This window comes from Hemibagrus wyckioides, linkage group LG12 (assembly GCF_019097595.1).
Source record: "Hemibagrus wyckioides isolate EC202008001 linkage group LG12, SWU_Hwy_1.0, whole genome shotgun sequence".
NCBI lineage: Eukaryota > Metazoa > Chordata > Actinopteri > Siluriformes > Bagridae > Hemibagrus > Hemibagrus wyckioides.
In genome coordinates this window covers 3,701,806-3,723,840 of record NC_080721.1, presented here as the reverse complement: position 1 = coordinate 3,723,840, position 22,035 = coordinate 3,701,806, and the positions used below count along the sequence as shown (strand labels likewise).

General features: G+C 39.6%; 2 protein-coding genes and 1 long non-coding RNA gene across 4 annotated transcripts in view; 1 reads left to right on the top strand and 2 right to left on the bottom strand.

The window, feature by feature from the left end:
• Nucleotides 1-906: 906 nt before the first annotated feature.
• On the bottom strand, nucleotides 907-9,238 carry rab5aa (RAB5A, member RAS oncogene family, a). Of its 2 annotated transcripts, none has more exons than XM_058404772.1 (6): nucleotides 9,084-9,238; nucleotides 6,958-7,164; nucleotides 5,642-5,793; nucleotides 5,108-5,230; nucleotides 2,650-2,743; nucleotides 907-2,525 (listed from the first exon to the last, which is right to left on the bottom strand). In XM_058404772.1, the coding sequence occupies exons 2-6, from the start codon at nucleotides 7,121-7,123 to the stop codon at nucleotides 2,413-2,415; spliced, it is 648 nt and encodes a 215-aa protein (XP_058260755.1). In that variant the 5' UTR covers nucleotides 7,124-7,164; nucleotides 9,084-9,238; the 3' UTR covers nucleotides 907-2,412. The 2 variants fall into 2 exon arrangements, with proteins under 2 accessions (XP_058260755.1, XP_058260756.1); XM_058404773.1 differs by having other exon boundaries at nucleotides 6,958-7,184; nucleotides 9,084-9,228.
• A 22-nt stretch (nucleotides 9,239-9,260) lies between these two features.
• LOC131362619 (uncharacterized) lies at nucleotides 9,261-13,408 on the top strand. The gene is made up of 3 exons (XR_009206226.1): nucleotides 9,261-9,395; nucleotides 12,846-12,943; nucleotides 13,112-13,408. It is a non-coding gene; the product is annotated as an uncharacterized LOC131362619 (long non-coding RNA).
• Nucleotides 13,409-14,343: 935 nt separating this feature from the next.
• kcnh8 (potassium voltage-gated channel, subfamily H (eag-related), member 8) overlaps nucleotides 14,344-22,035 on the bottom strand; it is a 29,580-nt gene continuing 21,888 nt past the window's right edge. Inside the window, exons 12-14 of the mRNA XM_058404405.1 lie at nucleotides 19,364-19,476; nucleotides 19,144-19,223; nucleotides 14,344-16,565 (exon numbers count right to left, since the gene is read on the bottom strand). Coding sequence (XP_058260388.1) covers nucleotides 16,158-16,565; nucleotides 19,144-19,223; nucleotides 19,364-19,476 — 601 coding nt within the window. The 3' untranslated portion in view covers nucleotides 14,344-16,157. The remainder of the gene's footprint in view (nucleotides 16,566-19,143; nucleotides 19,224-19,363; nucleotides 19,477-22,035) is intronic.

Genomic DNA, 22,035 nt, shown 5'->3' with positions numbered 1-22,035 from the left:
ACACACACACACACACACACACACACACACACACACACACACGGTAAATAGATAATTGGACACTTTTTTTTTTGCTATATATTTATACTTACACTTTACATGTCTTTTAACTTTAAAAGTGAAGGTTTTCAGAGACAACACTCGAACGGCTAAATCTAAAGAGCTTTAACAAACAGGTTCAACATGCCTGCTTAATGATATGGAAGAAGACAGAAGAACCAGCAGTCACTTGAAAAGAGCTCCAAGACGCCCTAAAAGCAGCGATCTGTCCCAAACAGTCCTTTGCTATCAATAAAGCACCAAAGGATGGAGAATAAAAGAGAAATTAGAACCTTATGGCTGTAATAATTCAACTAGTCATGTTTGGATTAAAGAAATGGGTTGTGTGTGATCCCAAAACACATGGAGAGCACCATGACATGGAGCAGCTTCTCTACAAATGCTGCTAATGCGAATGCACCATGGAAGAACTCGTGAATGGAGCGATGGACAGCCATTACGGGAGTTTTAGAGAAACTGGATCTGTGGTGAAGATGGATGTTTCAACATGATCACGAGCTCAATCCTACACACAACAAGAGGATCTAAAACTCTGAAATGCTTGAAATGACTGTATATGTGGAGGACTCAGAGGGACTCCTCGATGATCTCTACATTTTATAAGAAGTGCTAATACTGCATCCAAATATTTCGATTTATACCAATTTCAACTTTAAAAATCTCTTTGTTTACGATTATGATTATATAAATATATTAAAAACTAGAGCAGCAGTGATTCAGACGGTCATGGCTCTGGGTCGTTGGTCAGTGGTTCGAGCCCCTTGAGCCCGGTCTTTAACCCTCTCTGCTCCAGCGGAACTGTATCACAGCTGACCCAAAGCTTCCTAAGCTGGGTGAAGAAAAGAATTTTATTGTGTTTATATATATATATATCATACCATTTCTTTTTAAATATACACTACATTGCCAAAAGTTTTGGGACACCAAATCATCGAATTCAGGTGTTGTTTTTCAGGGGTTTGGCTTGGACAATTTCATGCTTTGTGGGAACAGTTTGGGGATGACCTTTCCTGTTCCAACATGACCACACACTGGTGCACAAAGCAAGGTCCATAAAGATATGGATGAGCGAGTTGGAGGAACTTAACTGGCCTGCGCAGAGTCCTGACCTCAACACCTTTGGGATGAATTAGAGCAGAGACTGTGAGCCAGACTTTCTCGTCCAACATCAGTGCCTGACCTCACAAATGCGCTTCCAGAGGAATGGTCAAAAATTCCCATAAACACACTCCTAAACCTTGTGGAAATCCTTCCCAGAAGAGTTGAAGCTGTTATAGCTGCAAAGGGGCGGGACAACTCCATATTACATTCATGTGCATGTAAAGGCAGACGTCCCAAAACTTTTGGCAATATAGTGTAAGAAATAGTCAGTCTGTGTTTCAGACTGAGGTGGATATTTGCATTTAAAAGTATATTAAATAACACAAAAAGTGTCCAAATATTATTTCCCTTCATATTGTGCATGTATAACACCACACACACACACACACACACACTTAGCAAATAGAGCAGATAGCAGATATATTCACACAAATTTAGTGCAAGGCAAGTGTCATAAGACCAGAGAGACAGACCGAGTCTCAGTCATCAGGAGCATGTCTGATGAAGAGAGTGGACCAGAGACGACTATCCTACCTGTCTAGCTGTGTGTAAAGCTGAAAATATGAGTGCAAATTACCTTTTACTACCTGTTACAGTGTAAACATCTTTTTCAAACACACACACATACCTCATGGAAACTTGAAAATAAATCAATAAGTCTGTCCTAGTCAGGGTAGAGTGTGTGTGTGTCAATAGAATCTTCAGTATGTCAGCTGAATGTGTGTGTGTGTGTGTGTGTGGAAAACATGTTATTAGGCAGTAGAGTCGAAATACGCAGGCAGTCATCTATTGCACATTGCCACGGAGGCATGTAGAGGTGGAGCTGAAGCAGGTGGACATGCTGCAGGAAGCTTTGGAAAGGAAAAGGAAAGGGTCTCGTCCTCTCACTGCTTGTGCCACGGAATATTAATGCTAACATTTTGTGAAACGTGCATCCATTATTCTGCAAAATACTTCTTAAAATGAAAAATTAAAAGAAATCCCGTTTTTGTGAAATACAGGCTACTTTACCTATCAGGCCCCATCCCTGTGCTTAAGGCTTAAGCTTTTTTGGATGTGAAAGCAGAGCATAATGTTTGACCAGAAGCTATAACCATCAGAAGACAGAGCAGTGTAAGAATGCAGAGGGACAGGACTTTGTTACTGCTGACCGATGAATCAGAGCAGGACATGATATTAGTTACAGTCTGAGGAGGGGCAAGGCCTTGTGTTAGTTGGCTTGCTAACAGTTTGGTGGGTGTTTTGTGTTAGTTAGCAGCACTCTTTGTCCCTGGTAGGTGCCTGCATCTCGGTCAGTATAACAGGCTGACTGCCCCCGCTGCTGGCTCCAGGAGCCTGTGGCTCGCTCTTCGGCAATCTTTTAGCTGAAACAAAGATGGACGAAAAAGAAAAGCCTGTATTTACTGAACCGACTGAATAAAGATCATCACTTAAAGCAAGTTTTTTCTAAACATAGCATGGTTACTAGGTTGTAAATAAAATACCTACCGATAGCCATGAAAATCTCGTTCACATTCATGGAGGTCTTGGCTGACGTCTCCATGAAAAGCAAACTGTTGTCGTCTGCGTAAGACTGAGCTTCCTGAAAAACAGCATCCCTCAGTGATGAGTCCACACAACGTCTATGGAAATGTCTAACAGAAACCTGCACCCTGAAACATATCACTGAAACAGGAACACCTGTGCAAAATATCTGACCAAGATGCAGGTCAAGAGCTTCACATCAAACAACTGAGCTGATCTGCTTCACTGAAGCTCTGGACCTGTATGTTCATGATGGTGCTGCTTCCACCTGAGAGACTGACTGAATAAGCTGCAGGGCTACAGGTGTTCCTATTAAAGTGTCCGGTATGTGTATGTTCATGCTGAAATATTTGTAATAGATGAAGCTCAGAGGAGGATCTCTGTGTCCAAGTCCAACCTGCACAACACTGAGCTTTAAAAGAAAAGCTGGAGATTTTTACATGAACTACAGACTATGATAAAGTTCAGCTGTGGTATGATTGTAGTTTACTGTACTGTCGGTGTAGGTGTAGTATAGATGTAGTTTAGGTGTAGTACAGATGTATTTTAGGTGTAGTATAGATGTAGCTTAGGTGTAGTATAGATGTAGTATAGGTGTAGTACAGATGTAGTTTAGGTGTAGTACAGATGTAGTTTAGGTGTAGTATAGATGTAGTACAGATGTAGTTTAGGTGTAGTATAGATGTAGTTATGGTGTAGTACAGATGTAGTACAGATGTAATTTAGGTGTAGTATAGATGTAGTATAGATATAGTACAGATGTAGTTTAGGTGTAGTATAGATGTAGTATAGACGTAGCTTAGGTGTAGTATAGATGTAGTATAGGTGTAGTACAGATGTAGTTTAGGTGTAGTATAGATGTAATTTAGGTGTAGTATAGATGTAGTATAGATATAGTATGCATGTAGTACAGATGTAGTTTAGGTGTAGTATAGATGTAGTACAGATGTAGTTTAGGTGTAGTATAGATGTAGTATGCATGTAGTACAGATGTAGTTTAGGTGTAGTATAGATATAGTATAGATGTAGTTTAGGTGTAGTATAGATGCAGTACAGATGTAGCTTAGGTGTAGTAGAGATGTAGTATACATGTATAGATGTATTATACATGTAGTATAGGTATAGTACAGATGTAGTATAGATGTAATTTAGGTGTAGTATAGATGTAGTACAGATGTAGTTTAGGTGTAGTATAGATGTAGTTTAGGTGTAGTATAGGTGTAGTATAGATGTAGTATAGGTGTAGTATATATGTAGTATAGATGTAATTTAGGTGTAGTATAGATGTAGTACAGATGTAGTTTAGGTGTAGTATAGATGTAGTTTAGGTGTAGTATAGATGTAGTATAGGTGTAGTATAGATGTAGTACAGATGTAGTTTAGGTGTAGTATAGATGTAGTATAGGTGTAGTATAGATGTAGTTTAGGTGTAGTACAGATCTAGTTTAGGTGTAGTACAGATGTAGTTTAGGTGTAGTACAGATGTAGTATACATGTAGTATAGATGTAATTTTGGTGTAGTACAGATGTATAGATGTAATTTAGGTGTAGTATAGATGTAGTACAGGTGTAGTATAGATGTAGTTTAGGTGCAGTATAGATGTAGCTTAGGTGTAGTATAGATGTAGCTTAGGTGTAGTATAGATGTAGCTTAGGTGTAGTATAGGTGTAGTATAGATGTAGCTTAGGTGTAGTATAGATGTAGCTTAGGTGTAGTATAGGTGTAGTATAGGTGTAGCTTAGGTGTAGTATAGATGTAGCTTAGGTGTAGTATAGATGTAGCTTAGGTGTAGTATAGATGTAGTTTAGGTGCAGTATAGATGTAGCTTAGGTGTAGTATAGATGTAGCTTAGGTGTAGTATAGATGTAGCTTAGGTGTAGTATAGATGTAGCTTAGGTGTAGTATAGGTGTAGTATAGGTGTAGCTTAGGTGTAGTATAGATGTAGCTTAGGTGTAGTATAGGTGTAGTATAGGTGTAGCTTAGGTGTAGTATAGATGTAGCTTAGGTGTAGTATAGATGTAGCTTAGGTGTAGTATAGATGTAGCTTAGGTGTAGTATAGATGTAGCTTAGGTGTAGTATAGATGTAGTATAGATGTAGCTTAGGTGTAGTATAGATGTAGTATAGATGTAGCTTAGGTGTAGTATAGATGTAGCTTAGGTGTAGTATAGATGTAGCTTAGGTGTAGTATAGATGTAGCATAGATGTAGCTTAGGTGTAGTATAGATGTAGCTTAGGTGTAGACAGACGTCAGTGTAAAAGATTATTGATGTAGCAATGACCCGTGCACACACACAATACACACAAACACCACACACCGTACACCCCAAACACACACACACCATATTAAACACACTACACAAAATACACACTACATACACACAAACACACCACACACTACACACACTCTGTACCACCCACCTGGCTGTCTACTGCTCTCTTGGTGGCGAGGTCAGCCTTGTTTCCAGACAAAGCGATGACGATGTTTGGACTGGCCTGCCTCTGGAGCTCCTTCACCCAGTTCTTTGCTCTCGCAAATGACTCCTATACAGCAAAAAAAAGTATTACCACATCTAATCTCTAATCTGCTGAGAGAGAGAGAGAGAGAGAGAGAGAGAGAGCGAGAGAGAGAGAGAGAGAGAGAGAGTGTGTGTGTGTTCAGTATTCAGTAACGTCTCTGTGTCAGTTTAACGTAATGTTTCTTCCCCAGTTGACCTTCGGACCTCGGCATCTCTTTGGTTGTGGAAGGTCAGAAGGAGACTTTTCGAGAACTAATTAAGAATTAAGGGGTTCAGCTCGTTAGTTTGCCAACTAATTATTTAAAATAAAATCTACATTGAGAAGCTGGCTTTTTGTTTATAAGGTTTAAGGTGTTCATCATTTAGTATGTAAACACACACACACACCCCCACCCACACACCCACACACTTTTATAATCGCTCTCCTGTGACTCACCTCATTGGTGATATCATAGACCACAATAGCAGCCTGAGCTCCTCTGTAGTACATGGGGGCGAGGCTGTGGTAACGCTCCTGTCCGGCTGTGTCCCAAATCTCAAACTTCACCGTCGTGTCGTCCAGGCACACCGTCTGCGTCAGGAAGGCCGCTGCACAGGGTAATGAGCAGAGACTAGCATCAGTGTACAAGTTCACTTTTAAAATAAAATGATAAAACTTACTTTAAAAAAAATCAGGTGACACATTTTATATATATATATATAAAAAGGGAGAAAAAATTAAAAATGTTTAAATTTTGTCATTTTTTTTCCTCTATTTTTGTAAAGCTGCTTTGAGACAATGTCCATTGTCAAAAGTGCAATAAATAAAATAAAATATTTAAATAAATAAAATTAAATATAAACAAATAAATAAAAAATATAAAATTAAATTAAATATAAACAAATAAGTAAAATAAATACAATTAATAATTAATTAGATTAAATAAAACAAAAATAAAATTAAAAACTAAAATTAAAGATAAACAAGATTAAATTAGATTAAATATGAACAAATAAATTTAATTTAATATAAACAAAAATAAATACAATTAAAAATTAAAATAATTAATTAGATTAAATATAAACAAATAAATAAAATTAAAAAATGAAATGAAATTAAATATAAAATCCCAAATCAGAGATCAGTAAATGAATTAAGAAAAAAAAAAAAAAACCTTTGCTGTAGCTTGATGTACTTCTGTATTTTCTCATGTTTTTAGGTCCATCTTTAACGTGCTGACAGAAACGTCGTCTCAACATGAGCCTTTCAAACCTCACGAGCTTCACGTCAGGATGGTGATGACGCACGTTTTTTGCAGATTATTCTCTGCATGCTATTTTAACTAAAGTTTGAATGTTACACACAAGTGCAGCAACCTGAAGCCCTGTAGATCGGACACAACAACATGCTGGAGACTCCGACAGTCAGATGCCCGGACCTCAGACTTTCACCAGGTGAAAGTAGATAGGATTGTTGATTTATCAGAAAATAAATATTCGGATTCATTTTAAAGATTTTTAAGTGAATGATTATGTCTTGAGAATACTTCTGTTGTATTATGGGATGTTGCCTGTGACCACTGCAACACCACCTTGTGTTTAAATTCTGTAAAATTCCTCAGATTCATGAAAAGCATCATGGGACATTTGTGCTTTGACATGCTGAGTGTGAAGCAGAGACTTAAGTTGCACATCCCTATGTCTTTCGCTTTCTCTATCTCTCACACACACACACACACACACACACACACACACACACAGAGTGTCACTCACCTCCTATTGTACTCTCCTGAAACTCATGGAACTGTCCCTTGACAAAACGCAGCACGAGACTGGATTTGCCCACTGCAGACTCTCCCAGCAGCACCAGTTTGAACTGGCAGATCTTACTGGCCGCGTTGGACCCGCTAGGCCGAGTCGCCGCTCCACGATTGGCCATGACAGCAGTCAGAGTGTCCTTCTCCTTTGGCCGCACTCGCTCTGCACGGATACAGGAAGAGCTTTGTGAAAAAAGAGAAACGAGTGCTTTCACATTTCGGCTCATTCCTCATCGTACGATTCTGACTCTAATCCACTTGCCCAGTCTTACCCCATTACACCTCCAAATCAAACCCACTGTACTGACATTAAAAGAAGGGAAAAGGGATGAGTTTGAGGAATGTGACATTATAAGCACTTATATCATCTTAACAGTAGAAAAAAAAACAGGAAGTTGTCATTTCTTAAAGGAAGACGGGAAAATATTTTTAGGATGCGAGTTGAAATTTACCGGAATTTACTGGTATTTACCGGAAATGAACTTCACAGATTCTGTCTACTCTCTCATAAATCTAGTGAAATGCTCAGTTTCTGTACACTGTCAGTTGAGATATTTAACAGCGCCGTCTAGTGCACACATAACCAAACACATTGTTCGTATGAAGCTCAAACGTTCAGTCGCCTCCTGAGTGTAAGAGAAGCAGAAATCTGTGAGGTAGGAAGAGTGGACTCTTTGACCATCTCAACAACGCTCCTGAGACTCGGTTCCTATTTACATGAACAGGAAGAAACCTAACAGAGTAACAGGAACACCTTAACAGCTTCTCTCACACTCAGGCACAAGAAATAAACACTTTCACCCCAAGCAGGATCCACAATGGACTGTCTGGAATTACTCTCCACAGGTCCAGAGTGACTTAATCTTCAGGTATTTCGAATTTCAACGGGACAGTTGTTCCCGAACGAGACGACATTCATGCTGAACAAGAAGCTCTAGCAAATATCTTCATCTCCTCCTGAAAGCCAGTTCTTATTCTCCTGCCTGTTCAGATGGCTTCAGTAAATAAGATATAATTAGGTTGCAGCCATGGTATCGACTTGTGCAGGCTATGAGCCAACACACGAGTCGTCCTGTTTAACAGGTTGCTCAATAACAAGTCTCTTGTTAGAAATGTTCTACCTAAAATACACGTTACATAAGTTAAGTGCAGTCATGATAATGCTAATGACAATAAAAGCTTTCTAGAAAGGTCTTCTTTAGACCAGGAGTTAATTTCCAAGATATAGAATTTGTTTCCAGGGAACTAGTGCTAGGTTCCACGTCTGGTTGTGTAGACCACACCCACATCCCAATACCAAAACAGATATAAAATTTGATCTCGGTCATGCCACATGGTCTGGTTTGTGTATCTTGTGGCTTTCCAACAGTGTGAGCTCCAATCTTGTTGACAAGAGCTCAGAGCAAAGCTACAGGATGCTACAGGAACTCAAACACACACTGTGCAACCGTCCTGAACAGAAAAGCATCTCAGGTCTGGAAGATGTACAAGCAGAACTGAAGATCAGACAGGCCTCAACTTCGGCCAGGGGAATCTGACGGATCTGATCAAACACACTGCAGTGGCTCGGGTGATTTGAGGAAGTTGTTGCATCAGGAGTGAGCTGTTGATGTTTATATTTGGCTTAAAAAAAATAATCCCTTGTCTCTGTCCCTACCACAGGAACCATAACAATCACCTTCCTACTGATTCAGTCCAAGTTTGGTCCGGTTCACTCAGAAATAGTGCGAATGAAGAAGGAGGCCTTATTTCTGTGACTCAGCCTGGACACATGGAGCTGGACAAAAAAGTGTCCTAGTGCTTGAGAATTCACCATTAAAACCATCGCTCTGTTCAGACAGCCATCTTAGCTGTACTGTCCAGTTTGCTGGCCAGCTGCATGTGGACAGAGGAAAATACACACCTTGACAATAACATTGCGCGCGCGCACACACACACATACATACACACACACACACGCGAGCGCGCGCACGTGCAGATCTTCTGGAGCAGAACCAGTGCATTATTTACTGTCGCTAAGGCTAACTGGTTAAACTGGGACCGAACTGCGACACCTGGATAAAACACCGTGATTTCTTTTACCTGGAGGTCAGTAGACGGTTCGAGGAGGTTCTGACGTCGGGATAACTGCGTGTTTGTCTGGAATGTTACAGTGAGTTGACAGTAATTTCACCAGCCCCCTGGTTTTCTGCTCTCTCTCTCTTTCTCTCTCTCCCTCGCTCCACTTCCCTTTTAGAACCAAAACACAAACAAGAACTTCCGCCCCTCTTTGCCACGTCAGGCGGCACGTCTGCCTGTGGTTGGGTAGCCAATCTGCGCATGCGTGAAAGCGGATTGGGCCGCGGTGATGAGGAGGATGATGATGCCTGATCTGTACCGCGCGTGCGCAAACAGGTTTTTATGATCATAACATTAGATTAAAAAAGTATGCTGTTATTGATAGCGTGGAGCATGGCGGACTAAACATTCTCTGTTTTTATACAGATATATTAAATAAGTTTGGTCTAGCCTTAATGATTAATGATTAATTTCTACAAATCCTTATAAATAAATCTTTCCAGATCTCACTTTACTGTTGTAATAAGCTCCACTCTTTGGTGGATTTTGGAGCATAACTGTGAGGATTTGTTTAGTGTTTAGGGTGTAGGGTTTAGTGTGTAGGGTGTAGAGTTTAGTTTCTAGGGTGTAGTGTTTAGGGTGTAGGGTTTATTGTCTAGTTAATAGAGTTTAGTGTCTAGGGTGTAGGGTGTAGAGTTTAGTGTCTAGGTTGTAGGGTTTAGTCTTAGGGTGTAAAGTTTAGTGTCTAGGGTGTAGGGTTTAGTGTTTAGGGAGTATGTTTCATTGTTTAGGGTGTATGGGTTAGTGTTTAGGGTGTAGGGTTTAGTGTCTAGGGTGTATGGGTTAATGTTTTTGGAGTATGCGTTAGTGTCTAGGGTGTAGAGTTTAGTGTCTAGAGTGTAGGGTTTAGTGTTTAGGGTGTAGGGTTTAGTGTCTAGGGTATAGAGTTTAGTGTCTAGGGTATAGGGTTTAGTGTCTAGGGTATAGAGTTTAGTGTCTAGGGTGTAGAGTTTAGTGTCTAAAGTGTAGAGTTTAGTGTTTAGGGTATAGAGTTTAGTGTTTAGGGTGTATGGGTTTAGTGTTTAGGGTGTAGGGTTTAATGTCTAGGATGTAGGGTTTAGTGTCTAGGATGTATGGGTTAGTGTTTAGGGTGTAGGGTTTAGTGTCTAGGTTATTATGGGTTTAGTGTCTAAGGTCTATGTTTAGTGTCTAGGGTGTAGAGTTTAGTGTCTAGGGTGTAGGGTTTAGTGTTTAGGGAGTATGTTTTAGCGTCTAGGGTGTAGGGTTTAGTGTTTAGGGTGTAGGGTTTAGTGTCTAGGGTTTATGGTTTAATGTTTAGGGTGTATAGTTTAGAGTTAAGGGTGTTTGGATTAGTGTTTAGGAGCAAATGCAGCCATTTCCATCACCAGACATGCTTGAGTTAAAAAGGCTGTTTATTGAGAATGGTCATTGCCTTCATTTATTATTTAGATATAGGTGACAAAAGACACTCTGCCTTAACAGATTAGTGAGGGGTAAAAAGACATCAGAAAAGAATGAACAAAAAAAGGAATAGTAGTCAGCCGTACCTAAAAGAAAACATCACTGGTGTCAAGGCCTTGGGAAAAGAAAATGCAGGAATATCATGTTTTAGCATCTAAAGGATTCACCGTTCCTTGCCTTGACAATTTTACCAAGGTAAGCAAATACCCTCCTTAGCAAACTCTAAATTTAGTACCAGGGAAGCATCAGAGAGACATTTGAATTCCAGTTGCACTAGTTTAGGGTGCTGTTCCCAGATATCTGAGTACACCACTACATCATCAGGGTAAGCAGCACAATTCAGGACTTTCTCTAAATACACAGTTTACACAGAGTCTCTGAAAGGTGGAGAGTACATTAAAAGCCAATACTGTATACTGGAGATATAGCGAAGTTTCAGATGCCTGTGGGGTCAGGTGTACCTGCAAATAACCTCAAGTACATTAAACCATGGATGCTCAATAACTTCCTTCTACACAGAAGACAGAGGTGCTGAAGAAGCTGAAACTGCATACCCTGTATATCGCTAGTTGCCCTCCAGAACTGAAGAACAATCCACTTTGGTCATTTTGCAGTAGAAGGCTGCAGCACAAGTCAGGATGCAATAAAAAATTTCTCAGTAGTCTAGATACAGTCATGAGGGGTACCTTCAGGGTAGTGTACATAATACGAGTGGTGCCCATTGCTATGGTTCAAGCTTTCTGGTAGGTGAAAGCTGTGGCTGTGAGAGATAGCCTCTTTCGTCATGGTCAAGCTAATAATCTGTCTTACTTCTTCATTGGCTGTGTCTCTACCACCATCATGTGGTTGCTTTTGGACACAACATTTTCCCTCAGTGGGTTCTCTGTAGTGGACATCCTGTTTCACCTTCCTGTATGTTGATAGCTGGGCGTGGCCTGCCCCCCCAACCTCCAACCTCACTCTGCAGTAAAGTGTCTGTGATGTCCGTTAAGTTCCCTACAGGCCACACTTCTCTCACTGCCCGTAATACAAAGTCCTGTTGTTCTAAGTCAGCTATCAGTTTTCTCAGATTATTCAGCTGAGTAAGTCTCCACTGTTTAATATTTATACACTCTCATATTCCTACACTCTGACCTTAAATATTTTTTTGTTGTTTTTTTTTTTTTACCTATGTCTAAGCTTTAAGTAGTTTAAAATTCAGATACACACACACACACACACATGTAGTGTGCACACAAGTAAGCTTTCTGATTACAGAGTAACTCTGGATGGTCTTTATGTTTCATCATGTCCAGCAGTAAAATATCTTGGTGTGATTATTGACTCTGGTCTTTTCTTTGAAGCTCATGTAGATAATATCACTAGGGTAGAATTCTTTCATCTCAGAAATATTGCTAAGATAAAAAATATGATGTTACTTCATGAATCATGTATTACTGACCTATAAAGCACTGAAGTGACCTACCCCTAGGCCCTGTTCCCAGGCCAGTCCCTTATGTCCTACCCCTAGGCCCAATCCCCAGTCTAGTCCCTGATGTCCTAACCCTAGGCCCTGTTCCCAGGCCAGTCCCTTATGTCCTACCCCTAGGCCCTGTTCCCAGGCCAGCCCCTTATGTCCTACCCCTAGGCCCTGTTCCCAGGCCAGCCCCTTATGTCCTACCCCTAGACTATGGTCCCACACCAGTCCCTGATCTCCTACCCCTAAGTCCTGTTCCCAGGCCAGTTCCTGATGTCCTACCCCTAAGCCCTGTTCCCAGGCCAGTCCCTGATCTCCTACCCCTAAGTCCTGTTCCCAGGCCAGTTCCTGATGTCCTACCCCTAAGCCCTGTTCCCAGGCCAGTTCCTGATGTCCTACCCCTTGGCCCTGTTCCCAGACCAGTTCCTTATGTCCTACCCCTAGGCTCAGTCCCCAGGCCAGTCCCTTATGTCCTACCCCTAAGGCCTGTTTCCAGACCAGTCCTTGATGTCCTACCCCTAGGTCCAGTCTCTTATGTTCTACCCCTAGGCTCAGTCCCCAGACCAGTCCCTTATGTCCTACCCCTACTGCCCAGTCCCTTTTGTCCTACCCCTAGGCTAAGTCCCCAGACCAGTTCTGGATGTCCTACCACTAGACCCTGATGTCCTACCACTAGTCCCTGATGTCCCTAAGGCTACAGCAGTGTCAGAGCTTTTTCTTACAAAGCCCCACAGTTATGGAACAGCCTTCCAATTAGTGTTTTCGGGATTTAGACACAGTCTCAGTGTTTAAGTCCAGGCTGAAGACACATTAGTTTAGTCAAGATTTCAATGTCTATTTTTTCTTAGGTAAAGGAGCTGGATCTGGAAAGGTCATGGCCATAGACTGTTTGGTGAACTGGGATGTTTGGATGCTGTCACATTACCACTCTCACATATTCACTCAGGTTTGCTGACTGTGAAGTGGTTGGAATCTTTATGTCCCAGGAAGTCCTCATGTCTGTCACCTTCTGGTTATGATGTCATAGCTAGTCCTGCACTTTATACATAATCTACATAATCTTTAAACACATGATCACAATCATACCTAATATTTTTTCTCTCTCTACTAAAAGCCGAACCCTCTCCCCCCAGTGATGCTTAAGGATGTTCAGGCAGCACTGAAGGAGAGACCATATCTGCTCCAGGGATAGAGCCTCAAAGGAAAAACAGAGAAAAACAAAAGAAAACATAAAATTTGAATAAAATGTCTACTCTCACTGTAGGAGCTGTTACTCAGAGCACTGCTTAGTATACTGAGTACAAAATGACAAAGACACCTGAGCTAGTCTCTCTCTCTCTCTCTCTCTCTCTCTCTCTCTCTCTCTCTCACTCTCTCAAACACACACACACACACACACATTCTTTCTTTCCAAAACTCGTGAGGTCTTTTTCTTTTTTTTCTTTTCTTTTCTTTCTTCTTTTCTTTTCATTTTTCTTTTCTCTTCTTTTCTTTCTTATCTTTTCTTGTCTTTTCTTTTTTCTTATTTTTTTTTATTTCTTTTTTTTAATTTCTTTTTTTTTATTTCTCTTCTCTTCTCTTCTCTTCTCTTCTCTTCTCTTCTCTTCTCTTCTCTTCTCTTCTCTTCTCTTTTCTTTTCTTTTCTTTTCTTTTCTCTCTTTTCTTAACTTTCCTTTCCTGTCCTGTCCTGTCCTGTCCACACAGATGCACAGTGGTGTTCTGAGAGCTGTTCAATTGACAGGATATGATTTCATGTACCTTTTTTTCCCAACATCTGAGCTGTTCTTGAACGCTGATGTGGTGGGGGTGTTGGGGGTTTTCTTTGCTATAAAATGACTGACATGAGACTCTTCTAAACAATTAAATAATAATAATAATAATAATAATAATAATAATAATAATAATAATAATAATAATAATAATAATAATTATTATTATTACTTACATTGCGTCTGTTAAAAAGTTTTAAAAAGAAGTTTCCTAGTTTGAACACTGGGTGTCGCTGTACCATAAAGATGATAATAATGAGGTATATTTTATACAGCTACATTCATGTTGTCAGACTTAATGACGGCCCTAAAGTCTCTGGCTAGTCTGGTCAAGAATCAGGTTCTGTAATGAAGTGTGAAGCGTCTGACCTGACCGTGTGTGTGTGTGTGTGTGTGTGTGTGGGGTGTTATCCAAACAGACTTATTTTGATATGAAAGGTACACAGAGGAATAAGTAGGACAGTCCCATGTATCAGTTTATCAGTAGTTCTTATTTATTTCCTTTAACAAGCTAATAATAATAATAATAATAATAATAATAATAATAATATAAATTGAAGAGAATTCTAAACATCCATTTACATACCCAGCAGGCCAGAGTGAGAGCGTACTCGGCTCTATGCTAAGCCACGCTACATATTTTACCCATCATTACCCTTCCTCTGCCCCGAAACACCAAGAACACAGAGGTATAAAAATACGTCTTTAAGTTGTAGATGCTGGTTTTTGTAAATATGTTTTTTTTTTTTTAAATCCTAGTTTTATGCAACAGAATATTAAGTCTTTCTCATGCCAGTAAAAAGACTGACACTTGAAGGAAAAATCTGACCAAAGTTGCGATACCTTTCATAAATTTTTTAGCAGTGTTAGCATTCTGGGACAAGCTGCTCCAGCAGAGGGGGGAGAGTAGGAGTGTCTGGGCTTGCAGCAGTGTTGCACTGAGGATTGCAAAATGCTGTAATATATAAGATATTATTGCAATATATTGACAGTTCTAAAACTGGGATGCAGGTAAATCTCTGAATCCAGTAAATTTGCTAAGAAATGCTAACATGCATTTGAAATGGAGGGACCATGGTGAAAGGGCAAGGACCTTTCAGGTCACACACACACACACACACCATGTCCCGGCTATTTCTTTCTAACGGAAACAGAAACACACAATCTCGAGGTGACGTTCATGCGCATGTCATGCCTACTGTATGACTCTATATAGAGTCTCTATGACCTATTGTTATGCCACGCCCACTCATTTTACACATGCTCTTTTTTAAAAAACAGGCTGAAAAGTTTTTTCTAGATGCAGATAACTGTGCTGAGTCTAAATAACTGACTGTAAAGGTCAGTGCAGACGTTGTAGTGCCATGCATCAAAACGGTTCCTTAAACAGAAAACATTCCATAAAGCTTTTAATTAAAAATGTCATCGCACTGGTCATCTGCAGGCTTCTTCCATGAGTTGAGTTCAGTGCATTCATTAACAGCATTTTTTAATTAAGGCCTGCATTTTAGTTATAGCAGAGTGAGTGTACTGTTGCTATTTTGGTCAGACTTTTTGTTAGGGTATGCACTGCGTTCACGGTCAAGCATGAAGGAACGATCATACATCGGTAGGACGACAGGGTGTGATAGTCAAAATCTGTGACTTCAATTGAATTTTTAACAACATATTACTGTCTCGAAATCATTTGTGTCTATTAGAGACCAAGGAAGTCAGATACTGAAGGAGATTTCAATGTTTTGAATGAGATTAGGCTATACACCGGTCAGCCATAACATTATGATCAGGGAGAGGTGAAGTGAATAACGTTGATGATCTCCTCATCATGGCACCTGTTAGTGGGTGGGATATATTAGGCAGCAAGTGAACATTTTTTCCTCAAAGTTGATGTGTTAGAAGCAGGAAAAATGGATAAGTGTAAGGATTTGAGTGAGTTTGACCAAAGAGAACTTACAGGACTTAAAGGATCTGCTGTTAAACATCTTAGTGCCAGATACCACAGCACACCTTCAGGGATCTAGTGGAGTCCATGCCTCGATGGGTCAGGGCTGTTTTGGCAGCAAAAGGGGGACCAACACAATATTAGGCAGGTGGTCATAATGTTATGCCTGATCAGTGTATATCTAATCCATTACAATACATTACACCCAAGGCCCAGCCTTGACCTCAGCCACAATTAGATTAAATTTGTAGTAGTTAAGGTCAGAATATGATAATGAGCAGCTAATTTCCCCTGTAGAACATTGCAAAACTGGTCATACAATTTCATTTAAAAGCTTCTATTCAATGTGTATGTAAATAAATATTATTTAAATTAACTTGTGCGCGTTAATCCACTGATCTGAGTCATAGTTCACATGCCTCAGGGATTTGTCCATTCAGGATTTGTTGCTATGATGAACCCTGGACACTGTGACCTGTCCCTTCTTTAGGTGATTGTTGTGCAGCATGAAGTAATGTAGTGGTGTGAGTGGGTGGGGTCTGGTGCACAGTTTTCAAGCTTTGGGATCTGCGTTTGAGGTTTTTCACATCTGACTGGGAAAACAGAACCAGTTCCTGTGCTGTGATGGTTGCCAGTCCTCCAGGAGGGATCCCAGAATGCACCAGTCTGGAAGGAAGCCGATTAATCCAAGGTATGACCTGGTCTTCAGGAGAAATGGTTTGTGTGGAATGTCCTTGGGTGCAGAGAGGGCTGTAGATATTGGCCGTTTGTGGCAAAACCATCATGGATTCGATGAGAAAGGCAAGGCTCTTCATTACCCGGCTCAGTTCAGCTACTTCTTGTCCGAGGGAGCTTACCTGCAATACATAATCAGTGGTCACTCAAAAACATACCTCTTGTTATCCTATATCTCACAATAAATATTATCTCTAACTATTAAAATATAAATATAAACAATAACAGGCAACATGCTACCATAGGTTCAACAAATATATTAATATGTCTTGTGACAACAACTATTCAAGTGTCTCAAAATTTCTTACTGTTTGTACCTCCTGTTGGAATGATACCACAATTAATTCTAAATTATTAATGCTCTGACCGGGTTCAGGTGCATCCTGACTTCGGTGATCATCCTTGAGATGTTTTATTGTTTTTCATGATAGAAAATTCAGGGGATTGGATGTGATTTGGAAACGCACTTATCTGTGCTTATACAGCTGACAGTATGCAAGAGCAAAATACAAGCCATGAGGTCAAAAGAGTTCTGAAATCATTCTGAAATAGGAAAACCCTCTTCCTAGCCACAATAAGCAAATGGGGAAGATGGGCTTTTGTCAGAGAGGAAGAACACAATGTCACTCTGATGCAACTCCAGAGGTTCTGTTCGGAGATGAGCAAACTCACTGAACTGAATGCTAACTGTAATGCAGAGTCGGGGGCGAGTGAAGTAGAATCCATATACCGAGTTTATTCATTAATAATCAGGAAAACAGGCAGAGTTCCAACCAGAAGAGCAAATCCACATGGCAAACATTTCCAAAAGGCAAAATCCAAAAGTGCTAAACCGCACAACAGCAAACTAGGTTAAACACAGAAATCAACCCTGAGGTTAGGCTGACGATGATCTTCAAATGATCGCAGAAGGCCCTCCACACTCGCAATGTAAACTGGACTCCCCTGTCAGAAACAATGTCCTTGGAGAGGTCGTACACCCTGAACACATGCTGAAATAGGGCAGTAGCAGTTTCCATAGCTGTGGGTAATCCCTTGAGTGAGATGAGGCGACATGCTTAAGAAAACCTAAGATGACACGGATTGTGGCATATCCCAGCGAGTTTGGTTGGTCCGTAAGGAAATCTATGGCCAGGTGGGACCATGGATGTTAGGGCCTTGTCAGTGGTTCCACGAGACTGGCAAAGAGCTGACATTAGGTCCTGGTTTGGGCACAGATTTGACATGACATAACAAAGTCTCTGACATCTGTGGCAACCATATGCCACCAGAAGGCATTGAGCATCAGGGCTGTAGTGCATCAGATACCTGGATGACCAGAGCTGGGAAACTTGTGTAGCCACTGTATGGTTCTAGTACGAAGGGCTTGAGGAAAATATTGCTTAGTTGGAGGGCACTCTAGAGGGGCTGGTTCTGCCTGTTGGGTTCGTTGTATTTCCTTCATTCCTTCTCAGCGAATTGATGATGGTGGTAAGATGGGTTCTGATTGATGAGGCAAATGGGGTGATATATCCAGAACAGGGCCTTACTATTCTTAGATCCTGGTCTGAAGGTGACAGTAAAATTGAATCTTGTGAAGAACAGGACCCATCTGGCTTGGAGTGGGTTCAGTCATTTGGCATTTTAAATATACTTATGGTTTTTATGGTCTGTATTGACTTAAAAGTCTGTATTGACAGCATGCTCCCTCTAACCAGTGTCTCCAAGTTCCTCCAAGGCTGCTTTAATCAATAATAGTTCCTTATTTCCTGGAGTGCCATGACCTTGGGACAGGACTGCCCCTATGTTGCATTTGGAGGTATACACCTCTTAACACTAAAAGAGAGATCAGTGTCAGGGTACTTCAAGATCAGGGCTATTGTGAATCTTTTCTTGAGCTGCTCAAAAGCAGTCTGGGCTACATCACTCTAACTGAGTTTCTTGGGCTTCCCCCGAACTAAAGAGGTGTGGGGGCGGCTATCATGCTGTAATCTCTGATAAAGAGCCAGTAAAAATTTGCACACCTCAGAAATTGTTGCAAGTCCCTTGGCCATTCTGTCACAGCTCGTACCTTGTTTTGATCCATTTCCACCACTTGGTGGCTGATAATATATCCCAAGAATGAGATTGTGGTGCAGTGGAACTCACATTTTTCTGCTTTCACATACAGGTGATGTTGCAGGAGGTTAACAGTCAAGTGTTGTTCTCTGGATTTGGAGTATATGAGTATGTCATTATTATAAACAATGACTGAAAGACCGCTGACATGTTGGTCAGGTCACATGGCAATACCTGATACTCATAGTGTCCCCTAGTGGTAATGAATGCTCTTTTCCAGATTCAGATCAGGTTGTAGGCACTTTACAGATCTGGTTTAGCAAATAACCTGGCCTGCAGTATTTGTTCTAGCGCTCTAAAATGTTCTTGTTCTCCAGGTTTATGAACTGAGACAGAGTAAGCAGCTCATCTTTAGGACAGGGCTCAGTCCTTCCCCGAAAACCGCTTGCAAAGCGGCATTGTACCATTCACTTTGGGTGGCCAAAGTCCGAAATTGCACTGCAGTCTGGATTTCAACCTGAATGAAGACTGTAGAGCTGCACATGTGGGGTTAGGTTTAGGGTAAGGGAGTAATGGAAATATTGAGATTTCAGAAGCACTTGTATTTACACACAACAAAAAAGCTTGGCTCAATGTAAAATAATATAAACTGTTTTACAGTACCTCTTGGTCAAGGTGGCCTAAATGTCCTCTGGTCTCTTCTGATTTTGCTGCTAGTTCAGCTGAGCTTACCTGCAGAATACCTGGAATAAATAGAAAATACAGATAAAATCAAATATGATTTGGACAGACTGTTAAGAGATTTAAAGTTACCAGTGATCAATTTATTACATATACATTCACTTCCTTCACACTTACACACTTTCCTTACATAAACACACACCTGTTTTGCTGGCGGTTGTGTTGGTTGAACTGTTCTGATAACCAGGAGTGAAAGGGAATGCTGAAGAGTTTCCTGTCTCTGTTCCTTCACTAGCTTCTGTACCATCAACAACCCTAAACACAAATGAACACAAGGTGTAAAAATCCAGGAGTCCATGAAACCATGTACCAATATCATGAACCAAGAACTGGTATGCTATAACAAAAAAAATTAAATTAAAATAACTTTTTTTCTGATCTGTAATGTAATACCATTATCCATATCTGTTTATTGCTCAAAATATTTGTATCTGTTTTCATATTTGGATTTAAGACCTGAATTTGGGGGAGTGGTGGTTCAAGTGATTAAGGCTCTGGGTGAAGACTCTGGGTGGTTAAGGCTCTGGGTGTTTAAGGCTCTGGGTTGTTGTCAAGTGGTTAAGGCTCTGGGTGTTTAAGGCTCTGGGTTGTTGTCAAGTGGTTAAGGCTCTGGGTGTTTAAGGCTCTGGGTTGTTGTCAAGTGGTTAAGGCTCTGGGTGTTTAAGGCTCTGGGTTGTTGTCAAGTGGTTAAGGCTCTGGGTGTTTAAGGCTCTGGGTTGTTGTCAAGTGGTTAAGGCTCTGGGTGTTTAAGGCTCTGGGTTGTTGTCAAGTGGTTAAGGCTCTGGGTGTTTAAGGCTCTGGGTTGTAGTCAAGTGGTTAAGGCTCTGGGTGTTTAAGGCTCTGGGTTGTTGTCAAGTGGTTAAGGCTCTGGGTGTTTAAGGCTCTGGGTTGTAGTCAAGTGGTTAAGGCTCTGGGTGTTTAAGGCTCTGGGTTGTTGTCAAGTAGTTAAGGCTCTGGGTTGTTAAGGCTCTGAGTTTTTGACAAGTGGTTAAGGCTCTGAGTTGTTGATCAGGGGTCCAGCTCCAGCACAAACAAGCTCCACTGTTGGGCAACTGAGTAAGGCCCTTAACCCTCCCTGCTCCAGGGGGCATTGTATCATAACTGCCCCTGCGCACTGACCCCAACTTCCTCAGCTGGGATATGTGAAGTAAAGAATTCCACTGTGCTGTAATGTATGTGTGGCTATAAAAAAGGCTTCATGCCCTCAGTTCTTCTTTGTTTTTTGTGAACTCTACCACTATGTCCTGGAAACACTGAAAAAAAAACAAGAAGTAATTTGCAGAACTTTCTAGAAAGGTTTCTATCTTTTGTCTAAAGTGACTTGAGTAAGCAATTTAACTTCTCCAAAGCAGTGATGTCTTTCAAGAAATTCTTAATTACAGATGATAACAATAAAACTAATAATATTTCAGAAGGGTCACTTTGACTTTAGGTTCATTCCATTCTAGAAAAATCAGAAAAGTTCACTGGACACACAAACAGGATCTACTAAAAAGCTAGGACTCACAATGTGTCTGAGAGTCAAGATTTAAGTAAAAACTAAAATATACATACATTATAGACTAAATTATTTGCGTGATTAGTTATAGGAGTAAACCCAGCAAGCATACTCTGTTCTCTGCCCAATATATGATGTACATGAGCATAATTCTGTTGTTTGTACAAAAAATGTAAGAAATGTGGTTTTATTTTGTAGATCAGTGCTTGGCTTGTGTAAGCACTGGGGAAAAAAAGGAACATGAACAGAACATCTCCTATTAGTATGTTCCTAAAGTTGGTCTGCAATGAACTTGGACAAAAAGACTCAGAAAAGTATGTTATTTATTTGATGTTCGGGTGGAATTTTGATAAAACATGGCAACCTTTTCCACAAGAAACCACAAGAACCTTTAAGGCTCTATATTAAAGTTTAAACCTTGATCTTGAGTGAATATTTTTTACATATCTATTGTAAAATATTTCAAGTTTCCAAAAAAATACTGTTTTTTAGTGTCATTTATTTAGCTCTATCTGCCCACATTATATCTATATTTTGTCCAGATCCATCCACCCATCTCACTGTCCATTGTACTATCACTATTCTGCTTATTCTATTCTTATTCTATTCTACTGTTGTTTATTTTTATCCTATTTTTATTTTTATTTATTGTTTAATGATATTCTATTTTATATTCTTTTTATACTTGATATTCATTTTATTTTAGATTCTTCTTTTCTTCTAGTGTATTTCTTATATTTTAGATTTTAGTTTTTTATTTCTCATATTTTATATTCTAGTTTTACATTTTTATTTCAATTATTTCTTATATTTTATATTCTAGGTTTACATTGTTATTTAAATTATTTCTAACATTTTATATCTAGTTTTACATTTGTATTTAAATTGCATTTCTTATATTTTATATTTTAGTTTTACATTTTTATTTCAATTATTTCTAAGATTTTATATTCTAGATTTACATTTTTATTTAAATTGTATTTCTTATATTTTATATTCTAGTTTTATATTTTTTATTTAAATTATATTTCTTATATTTATATTCTGGTTTTACATTTTTATTTTAATTGTATTTTTTATATTTCATATTTTAGTTTTGCAATTTTATTTAAATTATTTCTAAGATTTTATATTCTAGTTTTACTTTTTTATTTAAATTGTATTTCTTATATTTATATTCTAGTTTTACATTTTATTTCACTTGTATTTCTTATATTTTATGTTCTAGTTTTTAATTTTTATTTCAATTATTTCTTATATTTTATTTTCTAGTTTTTCATTTTTATTTCCATCATAGGACAGTCGTAAAAAACATT